Source organism: Artibeus jamaicensis, unplaced genomic scaffold, assembly GCF_021234435.1.
Source record: "Artibeus jamaicensis isolate MK-2021 breed Jamaican fruit bat unplaced genomic scaffold, CSHL_Jam_final contig_786, whole genome shotgun sequence".
In the NCBI taxonomy this organism is placed as follows: Eukaryota; Metazoa; Chordata; class Mammalia; order Chiroptera; family Phyllostomidae; genus Artibeus; species Artibeus jamaicensis.
Window position 1 is genome coordinate 2,674,804 of NW_026521971.1, and position 20,598 is coordinate 2,695,401.

General features: G+C 58.6%; 1 protein-coding gene across 1 annotated transcript in view; it reads right to left on the reverse strand.

The window, feature by feature from the left end:
* The window catches only part of FSTL4 (follistatin like 4), a 333,324-nt gene that overhangs the window by 84,585 nt on the left and 228,141 nt on the right, over window positions 1–20,598 (reverse strand). Inside the window, exons 5-6 of the mRNA XM_037130007.2 lie at window positions 16,419–16,612; window positions 12,785–12,908 (exon numbers count right to left, since the gene is read on the reverse strand). Of these exons, the coding sequence (XP_036985902.2) occupies window positions 12,785–12,908; window positions 16,419–16,612 (318 nt within the window). The remainder of the gene's footprint in view (window positions 1–12,784; window positions 12,909–16,418; window positions 16,613–20,598) is intronic.

Consider the following 20,598-nt stretch of genomic DNA (forward strand, 5'->3'; position numbering starts at 1 on the left):
CCAAGACCTCCAAACGACCAATTTGAGGTTCTCTTTTCTGTGCTCACCTTCGCTGGCCTCTTGGTAGCATTTGGTAAAGGTGATCACCTCCTGACTCATTTTTGTCTTGACTTCTGGGAGAGCACACTGGCCTCGCTTCCTTCCTACCTCTCTGGAATCTCCTCCTTCTCTTTTGCTAGCCCCTCCTCATCTCCCGACTCCTTCGCACTGGGGGCTCTTTGGGCTCAGTCTTGGAGAGCCTTCCTCAGCTACACTTACCCACTCGGTGATCTCGTCCAGCCCCACGGCTTCAGACGTGAGCAGTAGGCTAGGGGCTTCCAGCCCTCCACCTGCAGCCTGCCCTCTCCCCTGAACCCCATCCTGGATGTCCAAGTGCCTATTCGACACTGCCACTTGGGTGTCTGATAGGCACGTCACACTCAGTATACCCCCAAACTAACTCCCGAGCTTCCCCATGAAGCCCACTCTACCCACAGTCCTCTCCACTGCCGTCCATGGCGGCCCCGTCCTTCCAGTCCTTGTGCTGAAACCTCAGGGTCATTCTGAATGCGTGGCTGACCCATCAGCAAACCTCTGTGGCATCACCATTCAAAACACACCCATGATCTGACTCCTCCCCACAGTCAGGGCCCCACCCTTCTGTGGCTACCGTCTCTCTCAGTGAGATCATCGCAGCAACCGGCAGCTCACTCCTGCCCTGGCCCGCAATGGCAGCTGACTTTCTTTAAAACCATAGCCCTTTAAAGCACAAAGTCAGATCATGTTACTCCTCAACTCGACACTCTCCAAAAGATTTTCTGTTTTACCCAGTGTGAACAAGTCCTCACACGGGCTTTTGGGGCCCTCTCGGACCCCGCTTACCCCTCCTTCCCATGCAACTCCAGCCACCAGACCTTACTTGAGGGCCTGGGGTATGTCTGCCCCAGGTGACCTCAAGGTTAATGCCCTGACCCACCCCAACCCCCGGCTCAGATGACCCCTCCCTGGTGAGGCCTTCCCTGGACTACTGGCCTTAAATTCTGCTGCCCACTTGCCCACTGCCTGCTCCTGTCCGGACTCCCCCTTTCTCTGCATTGTCCTCAGGAGCACTTCTCTTGGTCTCGTCTATGTTTCCTGCTGTTATTTATCTGTGGCCCCCTCACTGGGAGGCAAGTTCCATGAGAGTGAGGATTTCTGGTGGAAGCCTGCAGAATCTCCCCGCCTAGAGCCCGTGGGAAGCTCCTATAGTGAGAGTGACTGTGTCCTGCGTCCAGAGCTAAGCGCTTCTACCTGCAGACCCACTTCGGGGGCTGGGGGGTGCAGACTCAGGTGTGGGTTTGCTCAGGGCTCCCCTGGGCCACGTGGGCAGGGCACCGCGGCCTGTCTCGACAGCATCAGGAGGCCCTCCAGAGTCAGCCACTGCGCCCCTGGATGGAAAGGAGTTCAGAGAAAGGCCCTCTGCAGGAGCCAAGAGGAGAATTTTTCATGCCAAGTAGCATCATTAAAGAACTGTTTTGCACACTCGTTCTATTGCACATGTGGGATCTCAAAGCATGTTGCAAACGTGCATTAATTCAGTTTTACAACATCCCTGACAGACAGGGGAGGAATTGGTGCCCTGAGTGCAGAAAGTTCACGCGGTCCAATTGGGCACGGCACTGAGTGCGGGAAGCCCCAGGGTGCCTGGGCAGAGGAGGTGGTCCTCTCCGTCCTCCAGCCAAGAACCGGCCTCGGCTCAGACATGCTGCTGGGGGTGCTGCCGCCGCAGCCTCGGTTTGAATCTGGGTCCCAGCTGGGTGACCTGGAGCAAATTTCTTAATCTTTCTGTGCCTCAGTTTCCTCAACTCTAAAACGGGGATAAATGGTATGACCTTTTCACAGGGGTGTTGTCACTAGGTAACCTATGTTAAACTTGTTTACAATCAATAAATGGGATCGGTAATGACAAATGGAGCAGAGCCACCGGCTGCCCGCCTCCTACCCGGAAAGACCACATGCCGATGGGCCCCACTCCTGTCCCGCAGAAGCCCAGGGCTGGACGCATAGAGCCTCAGCCAAGTGGGTCCTGGGGACCCACTAGGGACAAGAGCCCCCTGAAGCCCCAGGGCAGTCCTTTGCTACTCTGCTGGGTGGGGCCAACTCTAGAAGCAAGGGTGGTCTGGCCTTCAGGGCCCGGATGTCAGGAGTGGGCAGGGTGGGGCCAGCCGTGCCCTTCTCTTCACACGCTCCCCTCCCCCACCCACCAGGACCCGCAGGCCGACACCTGCCCAGTTTGAGGCAACTGAGCAGCCTGCAGAAACGGGTGGGGGTCAAGTGCACCTGCAGTCCTCGGCAGCGGTGCAGCCCAGCTTGGGCCCTGGAGCCGGACTCTGGGCCCGATCCTGACCTGCAGCTCCCAGCTCTGGGATGCGGCAGGTTACTCCAGGGCCCTGTGTCTCCTGGCCTGTCTCAGTGCAAAGGGGGTCGCGGCGGGTCCCCTCACGGACGTTGCGAGTTCACTGAGAAGGGTGCATGGCACGGGGTGAGCACTCGGTAAGCCTCCACTACCAGTGCTGGCGCTGTCACCTGAGATGAAGGAGGTGGCTTCAGGAGCAAGCTCTGTGCCACGCCGTCCCCGTCCCCTGCGCTGCTCGGCCAAGCCCGTGCCTCTGCACTGTGCACTCACGGGAGGGCTTCCCTGTGAGTGCAGGGCCCTGAGCCCTGCCTCGGTAAGCACCTCGAAGAGAGGGGACAGAGTCCGGCCTGCCATGGTCACCACAGCGGTTTGTGGTGACAAACAAAAATAGAACAAATCAGAACAGCCCCTCCATTTTTCTAAGTACGACTCACCACCCGGAGCAGTAAAGGGGAAACTGCGCCCCAGCCGGTTTGTTTGCTCAGTGGGAATGGCAGTCCCCGCGGCCCATGTCCCCCAGGCTCCCTTCAGGTGTGACCACCAGTCTCTGTCCAAACCCGGCGGGCATCTGGCCAGCTGGCTGGGCTCCCTGGGGGAAGACGGGTGAGCCCGGAGACAGCACTTGGCAGCACTGCCTGCCCCGCCCATGGTGCCCCTCGTACCACCCTGGGGCGCAGAGTCCTTTGGCGAGGGTATGGCTGTTAGCACCTTGTGGCCTCCTCCCCATGTGAGGACCTGTGCCCCTCCATGGTGGGGAGCACCTCCTACGATCCTGCTGGCCTGCAAAGGGCATTCGAACCCCACCCCCCTCTTGGTGGGAGGGCGGGGCAGGAGGACGGCTGGTGGGGGTAACTCCCCACCACATCCAGCCTGGGAGCATCTGGGAGGTATTTGTTAAGGGCTGGTCAGATGCCATGGTTCCGAAGGGATCTAAGAGTGGCTTTGCACTTCCCAGGGGAAGGCCAGGCTTGAGGAAAAGTCAGTTCTACCGGGACAGCAGAGGAGCATGGGCGAGGTCCAGGCCGAAGCGAGCTCTCTGCCACCCAGTGACCCAGGTAACCCACAGCCTTGCAGAGCCATAGCAGGCCACTCACTGGGGCTGGTGCCACGTGGGGGCAATAGGATGACACCCCCCCCCCCACCAGAGAGAGCCCCTGACTCTGTTCTTTATCTTCTCCAGGAACTGCTTCAACCATTCTGAACCTTTTCTCTTCATGCATTAAAAACAAAGTCATCCATCATGGTCTTCAATCCTTTCAGCAAATGTTTGCCAAGTGCCTACTACCTACAGGGTTACAGATACACCTTGTGGGAAGCTTTGGCCCCCCTGCCCCAACCACTGTCTGTCTTCCAGCTGGAACAAAGCACCCGAGGCAGCTGTCTTTCCTTCACCCTTTGGTGCCTCCTGGTCTGCTACCTCCCTTGTCCCTTCTGCTCCGACCTTTGTTCAGGCACTCTTGGTCCCATGGGCTCCGCCTCTGCTTCAACCACCCGCCATCTTCCCTGCCCTCAGCCCTCTGTCTGCCCAGAGGGAAAACCCATGGAGGGGAAGGGCAGGGGGTCTGGGAAGGCACCCTCAGCCTTTGGGGCTGGAGATTTGCTGAGTAACAATGCGGAGGAGTAAGGACCAGCCCATCACCAGCCCATCACCAGAAGGTGATGCTGCAGAGGGAACCTTGGAAGGGCCACCAGCCTGAGGTCTGGGGTCTCCAATTTGCCCCTCACATACCTGCTTCCAGTCAGCAGCAGCCTGGGTGTGCCCTGCCTGTCCCGCCCCCAGGAGAAGGCACCCCTCTCTGCCTACTCAGGTCCCGATTGTCCCTGGAACCTGGCTGTCCAGTTACCTCCTGCCCAGGGCCACCCAGGGGGTTGGGACTTCCGAGTGCCCCAGCCCTGGGCGTGGCCCCCCTGGGCTGTCCACCCAGGAAGCTGCTGTCTTATGTGAGTGGAGCCCTCTCACCCCCTTCCCCACTCACAGCACCTTGTTCTTTGTGTAACCGCCAAGCTGGACCTGTGTCATGGTTGTGGGGTCTTGGGGACCACAGTCACAGAGGCCAGAAAAGGTGGTGGGAGGGGAAGGAAAGACTGCAAGGCAGAGGACATGGGGTCTGTGCTCCAAGGACCCTGACCAGGTGCAAACAGTCTTAGGGAGGGCCCACCTCTCAGAAGCACGTCAGGTGGGCTTTTTCCACACCTCAGAACACATGGGGTCTGCAGAGCCCATGCCATCCACCCGGGCTGCACTGCACCAGATGGTGCTACTGGCAGGACCCGGAGGCAGCAGAGCTGGGCCGTACCCTGGCGTGGCCCTCGGCTTGCTTTCTGGGCTCTCGCCAGGGGCTGGGGAGGCTGCCTGGGCCTCGGAGGGGCCCCTGGAGAGCTGGGCCCGGACGGCTTGGCCCTTTGCACCCCCGGCCCTCTCAGGGAGCTGCTCCTGGGGAGCAGGCCTGGAGTCTGTGATATGACCTTCAGTGCTTAATTGCTTGCTGAAGTCCTTTGAAGTCCTCACAAAGGCTTTGCAAAAACACCGAGATTTACGAGGACAATCCAGCGCTGTCCTTGTAAAAAGCTGACATTTAAATTGTTCTCATTTTATGTCTTTGCAGTGATATTCTTTGTTTCCTCTGCAGCCGTTTCTGAATATTTACTAACATTCAGAAATCTCTCTGTTGCACGCAAAATTTCGTTTCTTCGTGGAGCATAAGGAAATGCTGGGCACTGTGACTGGGGTGGGGCCCGAGGCCCAGAGCCTGGTCTTTGGCCCTGAGTGGGGTGCGCGCCCCGACAGTATCCAGCCACCCCACCCCTGCCTCTCCCTCCAAGAGGAAGATTAAAAAAAAATAATCGGCAAAGCATCATATTTTAATGAGTTTTCTTTGCAATTTGTATGTAATAGATTTTCAATAACAACCTGTAATTAGTTCATTTTCTGCCATTCAATCGCTCTGCACCAAGACTATTGACAGCCTCCAGCTGGGATCTTTAAAAATGGAAAGTGCTTGAAGGCCCGGCCCCAGACAATGGCGGGGAAGGGCTGGGCCGACGACACAGCTGTCAGGAGCAAAGCCAGGGAGACGGGCAGGGTGCCTGGGTTCGCCACGTCCCAGAGCAAGGAGAAAGCGGTGGAGGGCCAAGCGGCTGGCAAGCAGCAGCTCTGGCTCAGAGCTGACCCCTCCATCCACAGTGTGAGGAGGGGCGAGAGTGTCCCACCCCAGAGCCCGGTCCATGTGCGGCATGTGGGGGGTGTTCTGCCAGCCTGCTCCCCATGCGGGGGAGGTACACATTGAATAGCTCCCTGGCCTGCACCAGGGGCTGCCCCTGGCTTTCCAGCTCAGTCAGGCCATGGGGGGGGGGGCGGTGGGAGGTAAGTGGGCACACCATCAGCTGGAGGGCCGGACAGACGGAGCTCAGGGCGTCCATTCCCTGAGTCCTTGGACAGCAGCTCTGCACACTTGTCTGTCCTGACAGTTGTCACGGAAAGGAGCATCCGAGGCCAAGTCCAGTTCTCCAGCTGACACCCAGCATCCTCTCTAGTGACTTGCCCAGGCTGGTGCACTTGCAGTGATGGGTGCGACTCCTGGGGGGCTAAGGCTGCTTCCTCCCAGCCCCGGCCTCTGGGTCCAGTTCTGCCCTCTGGGGCCCCGCCCATTAGCCATTCATTCCCACCTGTGACAGCCTCCTCACTCGCCCTAGCCCTCGGCCCCTTCGGGACCACCACCCCTCCCCCGCCTGTCCGAGCCACCTTTGCCCTCGCCCTTAGCCTGGTTATCTGCAACCTGCCGTGCAGGCCTGGTCTCTAATGCCCCTTCCTGACTCTCCCGTGCAGGTAGGTCCTCCTTGCCCACCTGCACCATCCTTCTCTGCCCCAGCTGCCCCTTGGTTGATTCGGTGTCTTTCTCCTTCCCAACTGCCTCCCTGACACATGCGGACTGTTCTGTGCAGGCAGGGGGAGGGTCTGGGGGAGCCTGTGCTGACCTGGCGCTCTCCTCCTCAGCCCCCAGTCTCAGCTGCTAAACTTCCCTCGAGCACGTAGTCTCGCAGCCCGGGACGGGCTCCTGTAAAATGTTCTGGTCTGCTGGCCTGGACCTTAAATGGACGCCACACTCCCAGTGTGGCTGAGTGAGAGACCGGGCCGCGCCCCTGCCCAGATGCTCTTCCTCCCTCAGGGAGCCAGGCCCACACCCGCCGCAGGGCGGGCCTCCCTGGTCTTCGTACCGGGGCCCAGGGTGCACCCCTTCCTTGAGTCTTTCTGGCACGGCCTTGAGTCAGGGAGCCTGGGTCTCCGTGCTCAGTCGGCTTGCTCAAGGGGCCTGCCCTGCGGCCTGGCCTGCTGGGCCCGCTGCAGACTCTGAGCTGGCCCGTCTCCCGTTTGCAGCGGGGCAGCTGTGGCAGAGGCTCCGAGAGCCTGTGCTCTGTCTTTCTCTGTCATTATCAAGCTGATTTTGTGCTGTGGCCTCAGATGGGAGGGAGGCCGCCATGGGGCAGGGCTGGGGCTGAGCCAGTGTGTTTTGGGTTCTCAGGAGCTGAGTCAGAAGACTCAGAAACTGACATTCTATGCTAAGGAATGGTTTCCCGAGGTGTACGGACTCCTGGCAGCCGGGCCGGCCGCCTCCGCTGGGGACAGGCCACAGCCCCAGATGTTGCAGGGCAGAGGAGCCGGCAGCAAAGGAGCCGGCTGCACAGGAGCCTTATCTCTGTGCACAGCCGGTGGAGGGGCGGTGATTAAGCCTCGGGCAGGTGGCCTAACAGTCCAGGAGGACACTTATCCTGAAAAGGGCTAAGTGGCCAACGAGTGGCCCCAGGAATAGAATGGGAGCTTGGTGGGACAAGCAGCTTCTGTCCCCATTAAGGGAACATTAGGCTCACGTAGGCACCTCATGCCCCATCGCTCATCCCGCAGGTCAGGGCCGGCGGGCTGCGGGGCAGCCAGGGGGCCGTGTTGGCCTGGTTCTGCCTCACTGGTGCCCCCCATCCCAGGCAGGATCCTGGCTGTGGAACCCCAAGGAGGTACTTCCTGGGCTCCCTCTTCCCTGGCCCCCTGGGGACATGCAAAGGCCCTCTGGGACCCCTGTAGCTGTCACATTGTGTGCAGACCCCTGTTTGCTAAGTGCATTTCTCCCTGTAGTTCAGGGAGAAATGTCCCCATTGAGTGAACATTTAAAAAGGGCTTCCCGGGTGCCAGCCCCTAGGCCAGAGGGAAGAGCACATGGTGAGCGAACCGCTCCAGCCTGGCCGAGCCTGGGGTCCAATGTGGGCAAGAGGTTGACCGTGAGGCGGCCCGGGTGGGGGTAGGGCTGTGGGAACATGCAGAGCAATTTTGTCATCACTGTCACTGCCCTCCTCGTCGCCCTGCCTGGTCAATTGTTACTCAGCACAACCACATGCAAGGTGTCGTCCTCCTCACTGTTCTTACTCAGTCCTGAGTGACCCTATGGGCAGCGTGACTGCTGACCAGCTGCAACCGCCCTGTCCCATCAGACAACCAAACAAAGAGCAAGTCATGGAGCATTTGGAGCCCGAGTCCCTTCCCCCACTGAACCAAAGGACAGGGGCACGACGGGGACCTGAATGCCGGAACCCTGTTAGACCCATCCCTTGTCCAGGAAGAGCCGGTGCTGCACTCCCTAATGTCCCACCCGAACCCTCGACTGGGGAGACAGGGCTAAGCCTCACCTCCCGTCTCCTCACCAAGTGACATCACGATAAAGCCTTTGCTTTTCTCCAAAGCCAGTGGAACCGCATGGCTTCTGTGCGTGCTGGGCAGTGGGCCCTTGCTCGGGGACGGTGGGCGTTCTGCCCACCGTGCAGAAGAGGAACTCGGAACCCAGCTTAACCTCCGGTAAAGAACCGTCTCAGGCTGCACAGCCAGCGAGCAGCAGAACAGGGGTTCGAACAGGTCTGACTTCATCCACATTCTTAGCCATCAGGCCACACCCCAGCTACTGTGCAGAGAGGAACTCAGGGCTGTGGACACGCACTGGGAGGTGCGTGGGGCTTGGCAGAGGGAAGAGAGATTGAGGAAGACTTCCTGGAGGAGGAGACCACTGAGCCGGGACTCGCCATTTGGGAAACCCACTGTGGGGACAGTGAGTGTCTCACTCCTGGAGCATTTGGATGAGTGGCCGAGTATGTTTAAGTGCATGAGAAGCTTCTGGAATCAGGCACTGGGTTCAGTCCCACTTTGGGTGAGCCCACTAACTCCCCACTCATCACACTTATGGGGGGGGTCCTCGAAGCCCCTCTTTCTGTGCCTGAGGTGAGGGGAAAGTACCCCCATCTCTGTCCTTGGGAGGGAGTGGCAAGACTCAGCACCTCTGACCTCTGATTTTCAATCCCCCTCTGGCCACTCCAGTTTAGTCCCCCCAAAATGAGGTGACTCAGGCAGCGAATTTGCTACTTGGTTTTCGGTCCTGTGCAGGCCACTGTGGTTTGTCCTCATGGGGATGAGGGGTGCCATCGAGACCACATCCTGGCCTCAGCCCAAACCGACACCCTCCTGCCAGTGTTCCTTGTTCTCCAAACTCAAGAGCCGATCTTTGACGAATCCCATGCTCTCTGACGTCCAGCCACTCACTGTCCCAGACTCGGGAACTGAGTGGAGGATAAAGCGGCACCCTCGCCATCCACGATGCCAGTCTGGACTCACCTTCCCTTCGCCTTCTCCTCCGTCAAGGAGCCCGGTGGGCGGGGGTGGGGAGTGGGGGGTGCTGCCTGTGTTGTAGTTTGCTGTCCTGCTCACACAGCTGGCTGTGAGGACGCACTGAGGTCATGTGTCTGGCTTGTGCCTGGCATGATTCTTTCTAGAGAAAAACGACGTGGCACCATCCTTTTATTGTCAGCAACAATGCAGAAAAACAGCTGTCAGTCCACCAGGTGACCATTTCGTCCATTTCACAGAGTTGCCCTGGATACCGAGATACCGAACTGCCAGAGGAAATCCCGTGTCCTTCCCTGCTCGCCTGCAGCTGAGGGTGGGTGTCCAACCCCCAGGGCTGACTGTCTGCGGTGCCCCCGACACAGTGCTCCCGAGGACACTAAGCATCTGTGGTCCCAGAACGTCCATGCGTGAGGCCTCCTCCCCCACTGCTGGCTGCTCAAACCCTTCCTCTGCCTCCAACACACTGCTCTCACGGGTTCATTAAAAGGACAAGTATCTTTCCAAAATTCAGACAAAATCTGTAATGAATTTGAAGCAAGGAAAAAAAACCCACTCATTTAAGCAACACGATTTTCCCAAGATCCCAGCCCAAGTGTTCCGAAAAGTGCAAAAACATGCATTATTAAAAGGCTTTTTAATTGAGCAACTTTCAGATTAATTTATGGAGCTGCACAGACAGGGCTGGTATGCATGCTGCTCGCCAGTGACCCCGGGGACCAGCGGCAGGTTCTGCTGCCCATTGAGTGGGGCCAGGAGGGAGTGTGGGGGGCGCATGCTGAGAGCGCACTGCTTCTCGGGCTCCCGGGTCAGCCGCTGACTCGGAAAGCGGAAAGCAACTAGAGCAGAGTGTTTTGGTGATCAATGCACGGTGAGAGGGAGGCCACCTTCATATTTCACTCATGTCACTGTACAAAGATGGGTGACTGGGAGCCTTCGCTCCATCTGACAGAAAAAGACTGAGCTGACTTCCATGGTTATGGACCTGCCCTCTGCCCTTCTCCCTGGGGAGGGGTCGCCTGTTCTGCAGAGGATGGGACAGCCCAGCTGTGGGCCAGCTGAGCTGAGCGTGGGAAACCGCCAGTCCTGGGATTCCTGACATTGCCCTGAGCCAGCTGCAGATGATGGCGGACCCATCTTCCCACAAACGGCTGTGCCTGCTGCAGGAGAAGCTGTGACTGAGGAGACCCCAGCCCCCGAACTTGCAATACAACCCACTTCTCCAGGGAAAATGGCCCAGACTCATCCTTTAATGGAGCGACTGGGTTGGGGCCAGGACTCAGCCTGCCTGGTACCCAAAGACCCTGGCAAAACAGAGACTAGAAAATTAGAATTTAAAGTCTCAACCATTGCCAGCCCACCAGCTCCAGTTTTAAAAATGAAACCCAGATTGCTGGGGTGCTGACATGTTTGAGCTACTGTTTTCTGAGTTGTAGGCAGATTTCTTTAATGCCCATTGATCTCCGGGTAGTAAGTTGTACCTCCGTGTCTCCCTTCAATGGCCTATTTAACATTCACCAAACCATAAATCCACTCCCACAGCTCTGGGAGCACAGTGGAGAGTTCCCGAGACTCTGGAAAACCGTGGACCCTGTGTGCGCAGGTCGCCGCACATCAGGCCTTCAGAGCGGGCTGCGCACTCTGTGGCTTCCACAACGCCTGTGAGCTTACATTTTATTGCATATCTATTGTTTGGTTTGAGCTGTGATGGATGGTTTGGCTGCCTGGTTCAAAACAAGTCCAAGGCAACAGCAGAATCTAATTTGCTTTAAAAATGATGATTATCGTGCTTTTCAAATAAGAACCCAGGAATGAAGAAAACAACCACTACAGGGCTCTGCGTGAGACGTGCGTGTGGCCGGAGGGGAGGCAGTGCCTGCCGCCCTCCCCCCGTGGCTCAGGAGGGCCTCCCCGGGGAGCCGGGGGGGGGGCCTCTCTCCTCGGGGGCAGCGGGGCTGCTTCCGCCCCCTTGACGTAATGCCCTCAGCTCCCTGTGGGGCCCCAGACCGACGGCAGGAGCAGAGCTGGCAGAGCCGTGGCTGCCGTGGTCCCAGTACCAGGACGGTGCCTGGACAGCGCCATCCTCAGCTTCCCGCACCCACCGTGGGCCATCAGAGCGCGGATGCCTGGTGCCTCCCCCAAGTCTTCAAGTCCAGCCTTGGCCCCCAGCTCTTAAAATGCACCGACCTTTCCCTTCCTAGATCCTTTCGCCAAGGGGCCTGCTGGGGACGTCCCAGAAGTGTCCCAGAACAGTAGGCGGCCTTCCTGTCATGGCAGGCTCATCTCCCCATCACCCCCCTGACTGCCCCACTCATTTCTTGTCCAGATTCACCAGGGATTTGAGTTATTGGAAGGTCCTGGTTTGGGGAAGGTGGACAGAGAGGGTACTGCAGGAGGTGGACAAGGGACAGGAGTGATGTGTCAGTCACCACTGGCTCTCCAGAGGAAGACGGCCCCTCCCCCACCTCCTTTCTGTACTGTTTGTGTGGTGTAAATTTCTGTGGTGAAAATACTCCCACAACAGATGATTATGATGAAAAGCTACCAACTGTTCGCCTTGAACATTCCTGAAAATCTAACAGTGGGCTCTCAAGAACTAGGTCGAGGGAGCTGCTGATATTTCCATACATTCTAAAATTTAGATTTATTTCAGGGAATAAGCTCCTTGACCCACAAAGCAAACTCTTCCTACAGCAGGCCAAGCCTATCAGTCATTCACACCTTATTCTGAACAACTATAGGCAGAGTGTTAACAGTGGGCAGGGAGGAGGCTGGTGGGGAACCATAGCCCATACCTAGTAACGCAGAGCACACACAGCCCTATACTTGGCGGTTGGGCTTCTGTTCTTGGCGATAAGAATGCTGTGAACTGGTGTGAACTGGGAAGGCACCCCTGTGTCAACTCACTGACCTTCTCTACAGGGAAGAATCACACTCATCTCTCTCCTCTTATGTTATACAAGTACCTCCTCCATCTGCCACAAGAGCCCTTCTTGCCAAGGACTCCTCCTCAGGTCTTAAGAGTGTTTGGAATAACAGCCGCGCAAGCAGATGTCAACAGGGAGCACCAGCACCTTTCTGAAAAGTGGGGCTCCATTTAGAGGTTTGCGGGGGTGGGCGGGGGAGGAGAAAGCCAGGATCTGTGGCTGGGAGGCTCAGTGCACCCTGGGAGTCTCATACCTACTTCTCAAATTCCAGAACCTGAAGGTCAAGTTCAAGGACGCACCACACAGGGTGCATATACTACCTGCTTTGAGCAGAGCCTGAATTCTGTCTGATACAAAGAGGCATCATCTCTCTGGGGCCCAGAGCAACCCCAGCAGCACCCCGCCCTCTTCACTGCTGAGTTCTATGAGCTCCCCGCCGAAGCGCGTGATCCGTGGGGCCCAGTCTTTAGCTCTCCTGGCAGAACCTGCCTCCTGGGGGCTGGCCCACAGCCTGGGGCCGGCCCCCACCCCTGCTCCCTTCATGCACCAGCACAGACACCCCCGGGTGCCCAGCAGTGCACCCCAGACACACTGAAATCACAGTCCTGTGCTCCTCAGGTGATGGCAAGAAGGTCCTTCATCCAAAAGGAGCAGACCGAGTGCTCCCTCTCCAACTGCTCTCCTTTGCCCTTTTCAAGGGCAGGCTCATTACAAAACAAACCCAACTGCCTTCGTCCGTGATAGGAACCAGCCTTGGAGACAGCCGAGGCAGACTCCGGGCTGTGACGCATTTGGGTGCAGGCGTGCCTGCAGCCGGGCCTGACTTACGGAAGGCGGTGAGCAGCTCCCGGAGGGTCAGCCAGCCGTCACTGTTGTAGTCATCAAATCGAAGGAGGTCGCTTGGTGAGCATCCCAGAAAGTCCTCCTCTAGGTCTTGCTCCTCCAGTGTGTGCTGCGGGGGAGGGAGGGGACAAGGCCGGAGCTGGCGTGAGCCCAGAGCTGTGGGCTATGCTGGGACAGGGCCCTGGCTGCGTCAGGGCGAGAACTCCAGGGACAGCACAGGGGGCTATAGGAGCCTCTGAAGCACTTGGTTTGGTTTGGGCTGATTGTCCCATTTTATAGATGAGAAAACTGAGGCTCAGACTGGGGAGGGGGCGTTCCTAAGGTCACACGCAGTTGGGACAGAGTCGGGACCAGTGTTCAGGTGTGTCCTCTGCCCATCTGGGCAGACAGACCCCAGGCCGTCTGAGGTCAGAAGGATCCTTGAGGCCACAGGATCTACCCCTTCATGTCATTCATGGGGGACAGAAGAGAAGGGGCTGATCAAATGAACTCAGCAAATATTACAAAGAGCAGCTGAACCAACTGAGGGCTTCTGGCCCCGAGCTGTGCACAGCTGGCAGGTCCCCCTGCATTAATACCTCCCCCACCCCCCCCACCACAGGCCCTTACCACTCTCAGGGGGGCACCTCTGAGCCACAGCACACCCCCCAGAAAGGGGCAGCTGCCACTCGACTGACCTAGGCCTGTGCCCCCGCCTCTGCCTGCCCTGTCCTGCCAGGGACACAAGCCTCTGTCCAGGGGACTCTGGCATGGGGCCCGCGTGGGCCCTCATGAACTCTCTGGAAGCCGTCTGAGCCGCAGGGCACAGAGGGGCCCCCAGCACGGCTACCCCCACGCCCAAAGGTGCCTAAAGGTAGAAATTCCAGGCACACTTGCTCGGCTACAGCCAGAGGCCGAGTGTCTCACAGGACAAATGCTCAGAAGGAAATTTCCGAAGGAGGGAAGGATTTTAGTTTGTGGGGGAAAGGGGGACAGAAGTGTTTTCTCTTTATTTAACAGTTTCAGCTTGGTCTGCTATATTCAAGACAATTTAATGTGATAGATAATGTTAAAAAAAATGACTTCTCACCCAGCGAGTAAGAACGGTCGATAAAAGGGAGATCAACCCTAACGCCCGAAATCAATCTTTCGGAGATGGGAATTTCCCTCTGTCTGTTTCTGCATTGGAAATTAATTAACTTTTCATGGGACCGACGAGTTTTTCTGTGATGCCTGTTACTCAGTGTCCAGGCAAGGCCCCCCTTTGCTGGACTCTGCATGGCAGGTTTATGAAATGGACTTTAAATTAAATACATTAAATTTTAAGGGGAAATGATAGCCCAATTACCATGCTTGTTAATGGCTTCAGGTGCCTGGGGTCACATCTCTGCCAGGTTAGATCAACAAGACCAGGAGCTTCTGTTTACTTGGCGGCCACCTGGGAGCCACGTGGGCTGGGGGCCAAGAGCCCACAGGGCCTCTGCCCAGGGCAGGCCTCGCCGCCACCCTGGGCGCTCCCTGCACAGCATGGGGAGTCACCAGACAGCTCTTCCTGCAGGACCTGGGCCTTCCCCAGAGCAGCTTGGGTCACCTGTGGGGTCGCTAGCCCTGCCCCTCGGGGTCTTAGCCACAGCCGGGGACCTGGTGCTGATGGAGCTGCTGATGTGCTGGCTGGCCTGGCTGAGACGGCGTGTGCCTGGGAGGCGGAGGGCAGCAGGCCTCCTGGGAGGCAGGCCCTGCGAGGTCTTGCCCACCTTGTCCAGGTGTGGGCAAGCAGGGTGGGGTCCGCAAGTGCCTTTGGATCTGTGGTTCCCGGCGCACACCCTGGAAGCAGGCTGGGGACTGGTCAGGGTGGAGGGCCGAGAGGGGGACTCTCCATGGCAGGACTGCTGGGCTTCTGAGTGTTCCACACTCGGGTTTTGTGGGCACCTACTGGGCCCCTTAGACCTTGAGAGGACCAGGTAGAACTTCCTGAGGGGAGCCATTCTTCCCCGGGGCGACCCCACGCTGCGAGGAGAGCAGGTGTGCACAAAACAGCCCACCTGGGTTACAATGCAGCCCCATGACGTCCTGGGTGGTGAGCACCCTCGGGCCAGCCACTCGAGGAGCCCCGGTGCCTCTCGTGTGGAAACACCTGTGAAGTGGGGGTCGGTCACGGCCATGCCGACCTCCCGGCAGAGCGTGGCTGGGAGGTGTAGGAGGAAGAACTGGTAATGAAGAGAGAGGCAGGCGATGACATCAGTGTCGACCACTGTTACCTACTCGTGCCCAGTGCCTTGCTCAGCACTCACAGGTCTCAGTTCTTTGCTACACCCAATGACCCCATGACGGTCACAGACCAGACATGCAGAGGGGTGAGGTGTCTCCTCAGACAGGTCCTCAGACGTGCCAGGTGGACATTGTTGCAGGTGGCACTGGAAAGCAGCTGTCTGGCCTTCCGGTGAGGCCGGTGTCCTTGGCCACCCAGGCACATGGTAAGGAACACCTCTGCGTTCGCAGCTCACAGGGAAAGGGCCTGGCGCTCTGCCTCGCACACAGGGGTGCTCGGCCCCCCCCATCCTTCCTGGTGACCTGGCCCAGCTTTGATGAGGTCACTGCATTACGTGCAGGGTTTCTTTATAGTGGCCTCCAGGGAGGGCCTCATCCTTATTGTCTGCCCTCTGGGTGGGCACTTGGTGGTCTCTACAGACGAGCTTCCCTCGCCCACCACCCTGAATGGGGAAGCCGGCCCTGCCTCCCTTGTGTATCCCGGCACCTGCCCGGGGCGAGCCAGTGGAGCCAGTGGAGCAGGAGCAGGGAGGCGGGCCTTTCCGCCCTCCCGGCCTCCTTCCTGCCGCGGGCCCCCAGAGGTCCTCCCACGTCTGGCAATAACTGGGCCCCGGTTGCTCCTTCCTCACATCTCTCTGCCACAGACGCTTACTGCCCTTGCACTTCCTTGCAGCTGGACAGACAGACACACGCACTGGCTTTGGGGAGGGAGGGAAAACACAGGCCCAATCCACGTGCGTTTGCAAAGGAAGAGCAGTGCTCAGGGGTGGACACAGGGCTTGCTGCTAGCAAGCGGGCTGGGTTTGGGCTGCGGGCATCTAGGCACAAAAGAGCGGGGAGACCCGGGGGGCAGGGCCTGGGGACGCCCGGTTGCAGCTGCAGTGGGGTTTGGCGAAACCGCGCCTGCTTCCTTCCAACCTTCCCGCAGAGGACAGTAATGGACCCAAGGAAGAAAGGACATTTCCTAATGACATCAGAGACCAGCCCCTCTGAAGCGTGTGGTTTGCCAGCTGGCTGCACGTGCTTCCACGCTTGTCTGTGAACGTGGGCTAGAGGCGGCTGGTGGGAAGGGGGTGTGTGAGAGAGTCTCAGGGCCTCGCCATGAGCTCCCCGGCTCAGGGAGCCAGGCGTCTCCGGTGGGAGGGAGGCCTCCTTGGCCTCCAGGCACAGAACACCCTGTTGGGTCTCCAGGTTCCTTCATTCACATGCTAAGTGGAAAACTGGGTTCCTCCTTTTTTATTATTTTATTTTAATTGTTGTTCAAGTACAGTTTTCTGCCTTTTACTCCCATCCCAGCCACTCTCCCAGCCCTCCCCCCGCCCTCCCATTTGGATTCCTCCTCAGTTTTATTTTCGTGGGACACCGTGCTCACCTGAGCCAGTTCGGAGCTGCTGAGGTGGCCGTCACCATCTGCGTCCCAGTCCTTAAACAGAGACTCCACCAGGAGGCGTTTCTGGGATTCAGGGTCCCCTCTGCTGCCCTCTTCTCCGTGTGGCTGCAGGCGTGTCTGCAGGGCCAGGAGGACGTTCTTCAGGCGGGCATAGGCGGCCACGGTGCAGCGGTTGCCTGGAGGAGAGAAGAAGCGGTCACTGCAGAGAGGTCCCCCCAGAGTGGTGTGAGGGCCGCCACCCATTCTGCTGGTAAAGAGTTTCTGGGCATTTCCCACGTGCAGTGCGGGGGCCACTGGAGTAGGCGGGGTCTGTTTGTCCATCTGCCCACCAATCCATCCCAAACTATTCACTGAGCACCGAATACAGGCTGCACCAGATGCAAATGAGGGCAGGTGCCCTCTTGTCTGCCCCATGGAGATCCATTGAGCAGCTACTACCTGCGGGGCCTGGGGCCATTGCCGGGCGGAACGAGGAGTCAGCCCAGGGGAACCCACAGTGGGAGCCCACGGCGGCCAGGAAAGCTGGCCCCAATTCCATTCTGTAAGGTTCGTCTCTGCCTTAATCCCACCGTTAAAGGCTGCTTTTGAACGCTTGGCCTCATAGATTTGGGAATGTGAGTTAACAAGACCACTGAGCCCTGCTCAGGTTAATTAGCCGCACTCTGGAGCTGGGCTGCATCAGAGTGAACGTGTCCGTGAGTCCGAGAGGAAGCCTCACAAAATGCACACGGGGCACGCAGCCGTCACTCGCAGGCCCACAACACAGCCACGCTAACCGCACAGCATTGGATGGGGCCTGGGGTGCTCTGCGACCTGACACGGGTGACCTTCCTGGGAGCGGGCCACCAGGAGAACCTCCCTGCGAGGCACGGCCTGCAGACGGAGGCTGCAGGGCTGCTGGCAGAGCAGGCGAGGGCCTCCAGCCCCCTTCCTTGCCTCCCTGGGGCGGGGGGCTTCCCTCGCAGTGCTTCGATGAGTCCTGGTGGGGTCCTCACTATCCACTCCAGCCGGGTGGGCAACGTGCTGCTGGGAGCGGACTGTCTGGGGCCCAGAGCTCTTGCCCTTAATTCCGAGGCCAGTTTTGGGCACCAGGTAAGGGCTCGGGCTGGGAGAGTCACCGTAGGGCAGGGCTGGACAACACCTGCTCCAGTCCCCTGGGTCCGAGTCCCGGCCCTGCCACCGCCTGGACGCACACTGTGGCCCAGATGCCTCACTTGGGAAGTGGGGCGCACATGGACCCCACAGGGAGGATGAACTAGGACACACGCATCAGGAGCTCCGCACGGGCTTGGCACGGAGGGAACACTCTCACATGATAGCCGTTCGCTCCTTACCATTGTGGAGGCTGCACTTGCTGACGAGTGGCAAACAGGCAGGGGAGCTGTGCCGGGGGTAGGGGCAGGGCTGGCCGGTAGTTCGTCCGTCTCTCTCTCCCTAGTTATGCCTGGAGGGCCCAACCACTCGCTCCTGTGCTTGTTTGTGTTTCTAGATTTTCTTCCAATTTGGGGTCAATTGATTCTTGTCAGAAACAGATGCCTGTTACCATTTCCTCCTGTGTGTTTATTTAGAAGAAAAATCAATTGCCGTGTTCAATATAATCAAATCTATTTGTTCTCTGGGAGCTCTGTGCTCTGACAGCCGGCTCCCCGCCCCCCGCCACCACGCTGGCACCCTCTCTGGCCTGGGAGCGTGTCCCTGCCTGGGGCCGTGTGGGGCGGTGGGGCGGTGAACTGGTTCTCAAGAGTGTGTCGCTTGCACAGTGTGGAACAGAGCGGCCTTGTCCTGCTGCAAAACTGTTCCGCCCAGGGGGAGATGGGGCAGCCCGCTGGTTCTTCTCCCCAGGCCTGGATGAAGGTCAGTTTGGCAAAGGAGAGGAACAGGGTTTCGTCCGGATCTTGGCCCCTTGCTCTGCACAGGGTGGGCCGATTCGGCTGCTGAGGGGTCTGTGGGGAGGGTGTGTGGTCTCTCCTGGGAGCCGGCGTGCGCAGCAGATGGCCGTGGGGTCGACGGCAGGCCTGGCTCAGAAATGCTAGTGGACGATCAGACTCCTGAGAACACTCCACAGCAGGGCCACCTGAAGGGCGGGCCGGGACGGAGCAGGTGGGCAGGGACGCCTCATTCTCGCTGGTCCCCCACAGCCCTCCAACCTCCCTCACAGCCCTCAGGGGAGCACAGCGCCCCCCCTGAGTGGCCTGCTGCCCCGGGCCACTAGTTTACAGCTAGGCAGCATCTCCCACACCAGCAGGCGAAGGGAACCACGGTGGTAAGTCCTGCCGGGTGGGCCGCAGCATACCCCGCCCGCAGGCCACGCCCCTCCTGTCACATTCCCACGTTCACTCTGAGTTCACGGGCTTCCAGCATCTGCACCTGGCAACTGCCTGGCACAGGCCTCCTGGCCGGGGAGGTACACACACGTCTAGACATCAGCCTAGAGGGGGAAAGGGTGGGCGACCCCAGGCTCTGGAGTTGGCTCCCTGAGCCCTTGGCCTTGCCCCCTGCTGGAGCCCACAGCCCCCTGCTCCTCCCTTTGGGTATTCACACAAACTCCGGGATGGATGGTGCTGGGTGGCGTGCTGGGGTGTGGGGGACAATGGAGCTTCCGGTCCTGAGCACCCAGGAAGCTGTGGGGGACAGCCAGCAAGGGAGAGGTGTTCAGGATGAGATCACAAGAGGAGGGGTGTGGGGGAGAAGGAGGCGCAGGGACAGCAGGCCAGGCAGCCGGGGTTGCAGGTGCTCATCCTGCCTCCAGTTCCCACCTTAAAATGGGGCAAAAATCGCCCTTCCCACCGTACAGGCTACGGCACTGAAGCAGCGGTTTCCAGCCTTTCCCCTCTCACGGCACACACAGACCTATTACCAAAATCCTGAGGTGTGATTTCGATTCATTCACACTGGACAGCTACGGATGTATTGGCTCTCGTCACTGTTTTATTTGACAGTCCCAGGGAACAGAAGTCAGGGTCCCTAACTGAATAGTCACATGTTGCGTGCTTTAAAAATTCTTGTGGCGCACCGGCTGAAAATTGCCGCATTAAAGGAAATGGAAGAGGACTTTGCCAAGTCTAAGTGGTCAGCCAGGCCTGAGGTCTTCTCTTGATGAAGAGAGCCCCAAGGAGCCAGGTCACGACTCGCTCATCTTTGTCCCCTTTTCCAGTGACCCACCCCTGGCACAGGCGGCCCCTAGATTGGTGTTTGCAGAAAACAGACAATTTCCTCCCTCCGCCCCACCACTCATGGACGTTCCTCTGTGGGGCCTCTCAGTGAAGGAGGCTCCTGTCCCGGCCACCTGACCCAGATGGGCACCCTGACAGGCCCTCGCCAGGGCCCAGCCACCTTCCTGCCAGCCCGGGCGCCCTCCACGTGGCCGTGCAGGCCAGGCCAGCCCCGGGCACGGGCCTTGGGCTTCCTGCCAGCATGTGTGTGCGGGGCTCTTCCTGCTGCCAGACCAGGCCTGCTTTGGCAGATAAAATATTGATCAGCCTGCTGCGGAGCCCAGAGTGGGATCCTATTTTCATGTCAGAACTTGGTAATGAACTACATTCATCAAGCCCGTTCTCCATGAGAAAGGTCAGCTGCAGATCTGGCTAAGTTGTTATGACACCTCATTAATCTAGTTCCCTCAGTAATTGTCCCTCTTTGAAGATTCTAATGTTCTCCCAATCCCAGCCACACTCCCTCCAGGCGGATGGAGATTATTATAGCAGCAGCCCAGGCACATCCGCATTTAATTTTTTGAGTAAAGAGAGATAGGAAGCAGGTAGCAGCCCCTGGAATTAAATGTCCATCAAAGGAACACTTTCTATCGAAAAACAAAGGGAAGCAAGAAAGACATTGTGAATGTTCTGTCAGCCACGAGTGCCCCCGCCAGACGTTCCCTCAAAGGGACCTTCTTCACTCTGTGGCAGGTGAAGCTTCCAGTCCAGGGTGTGGGGAGGGCTGAGGGGCTCCAGGGAGCCAAGGAAAAGGGGGTTTGCACAAAGTGGCCAAGGTGGGAGATGCCACCCAGGTGGAAGGAAGCTCAGATTCTGAGAGTGAGACAGGCCAAGAGGTAAAGGCTCCTGGTGGCCCAGGCACTGGATGCAGGAAGCAGATGGAGGCAGGTGCGGGGAGGCCGGAGACACCTTGACCCAGGAAGGGAGGGTGCTGAGGGTGCTGGGAAGGG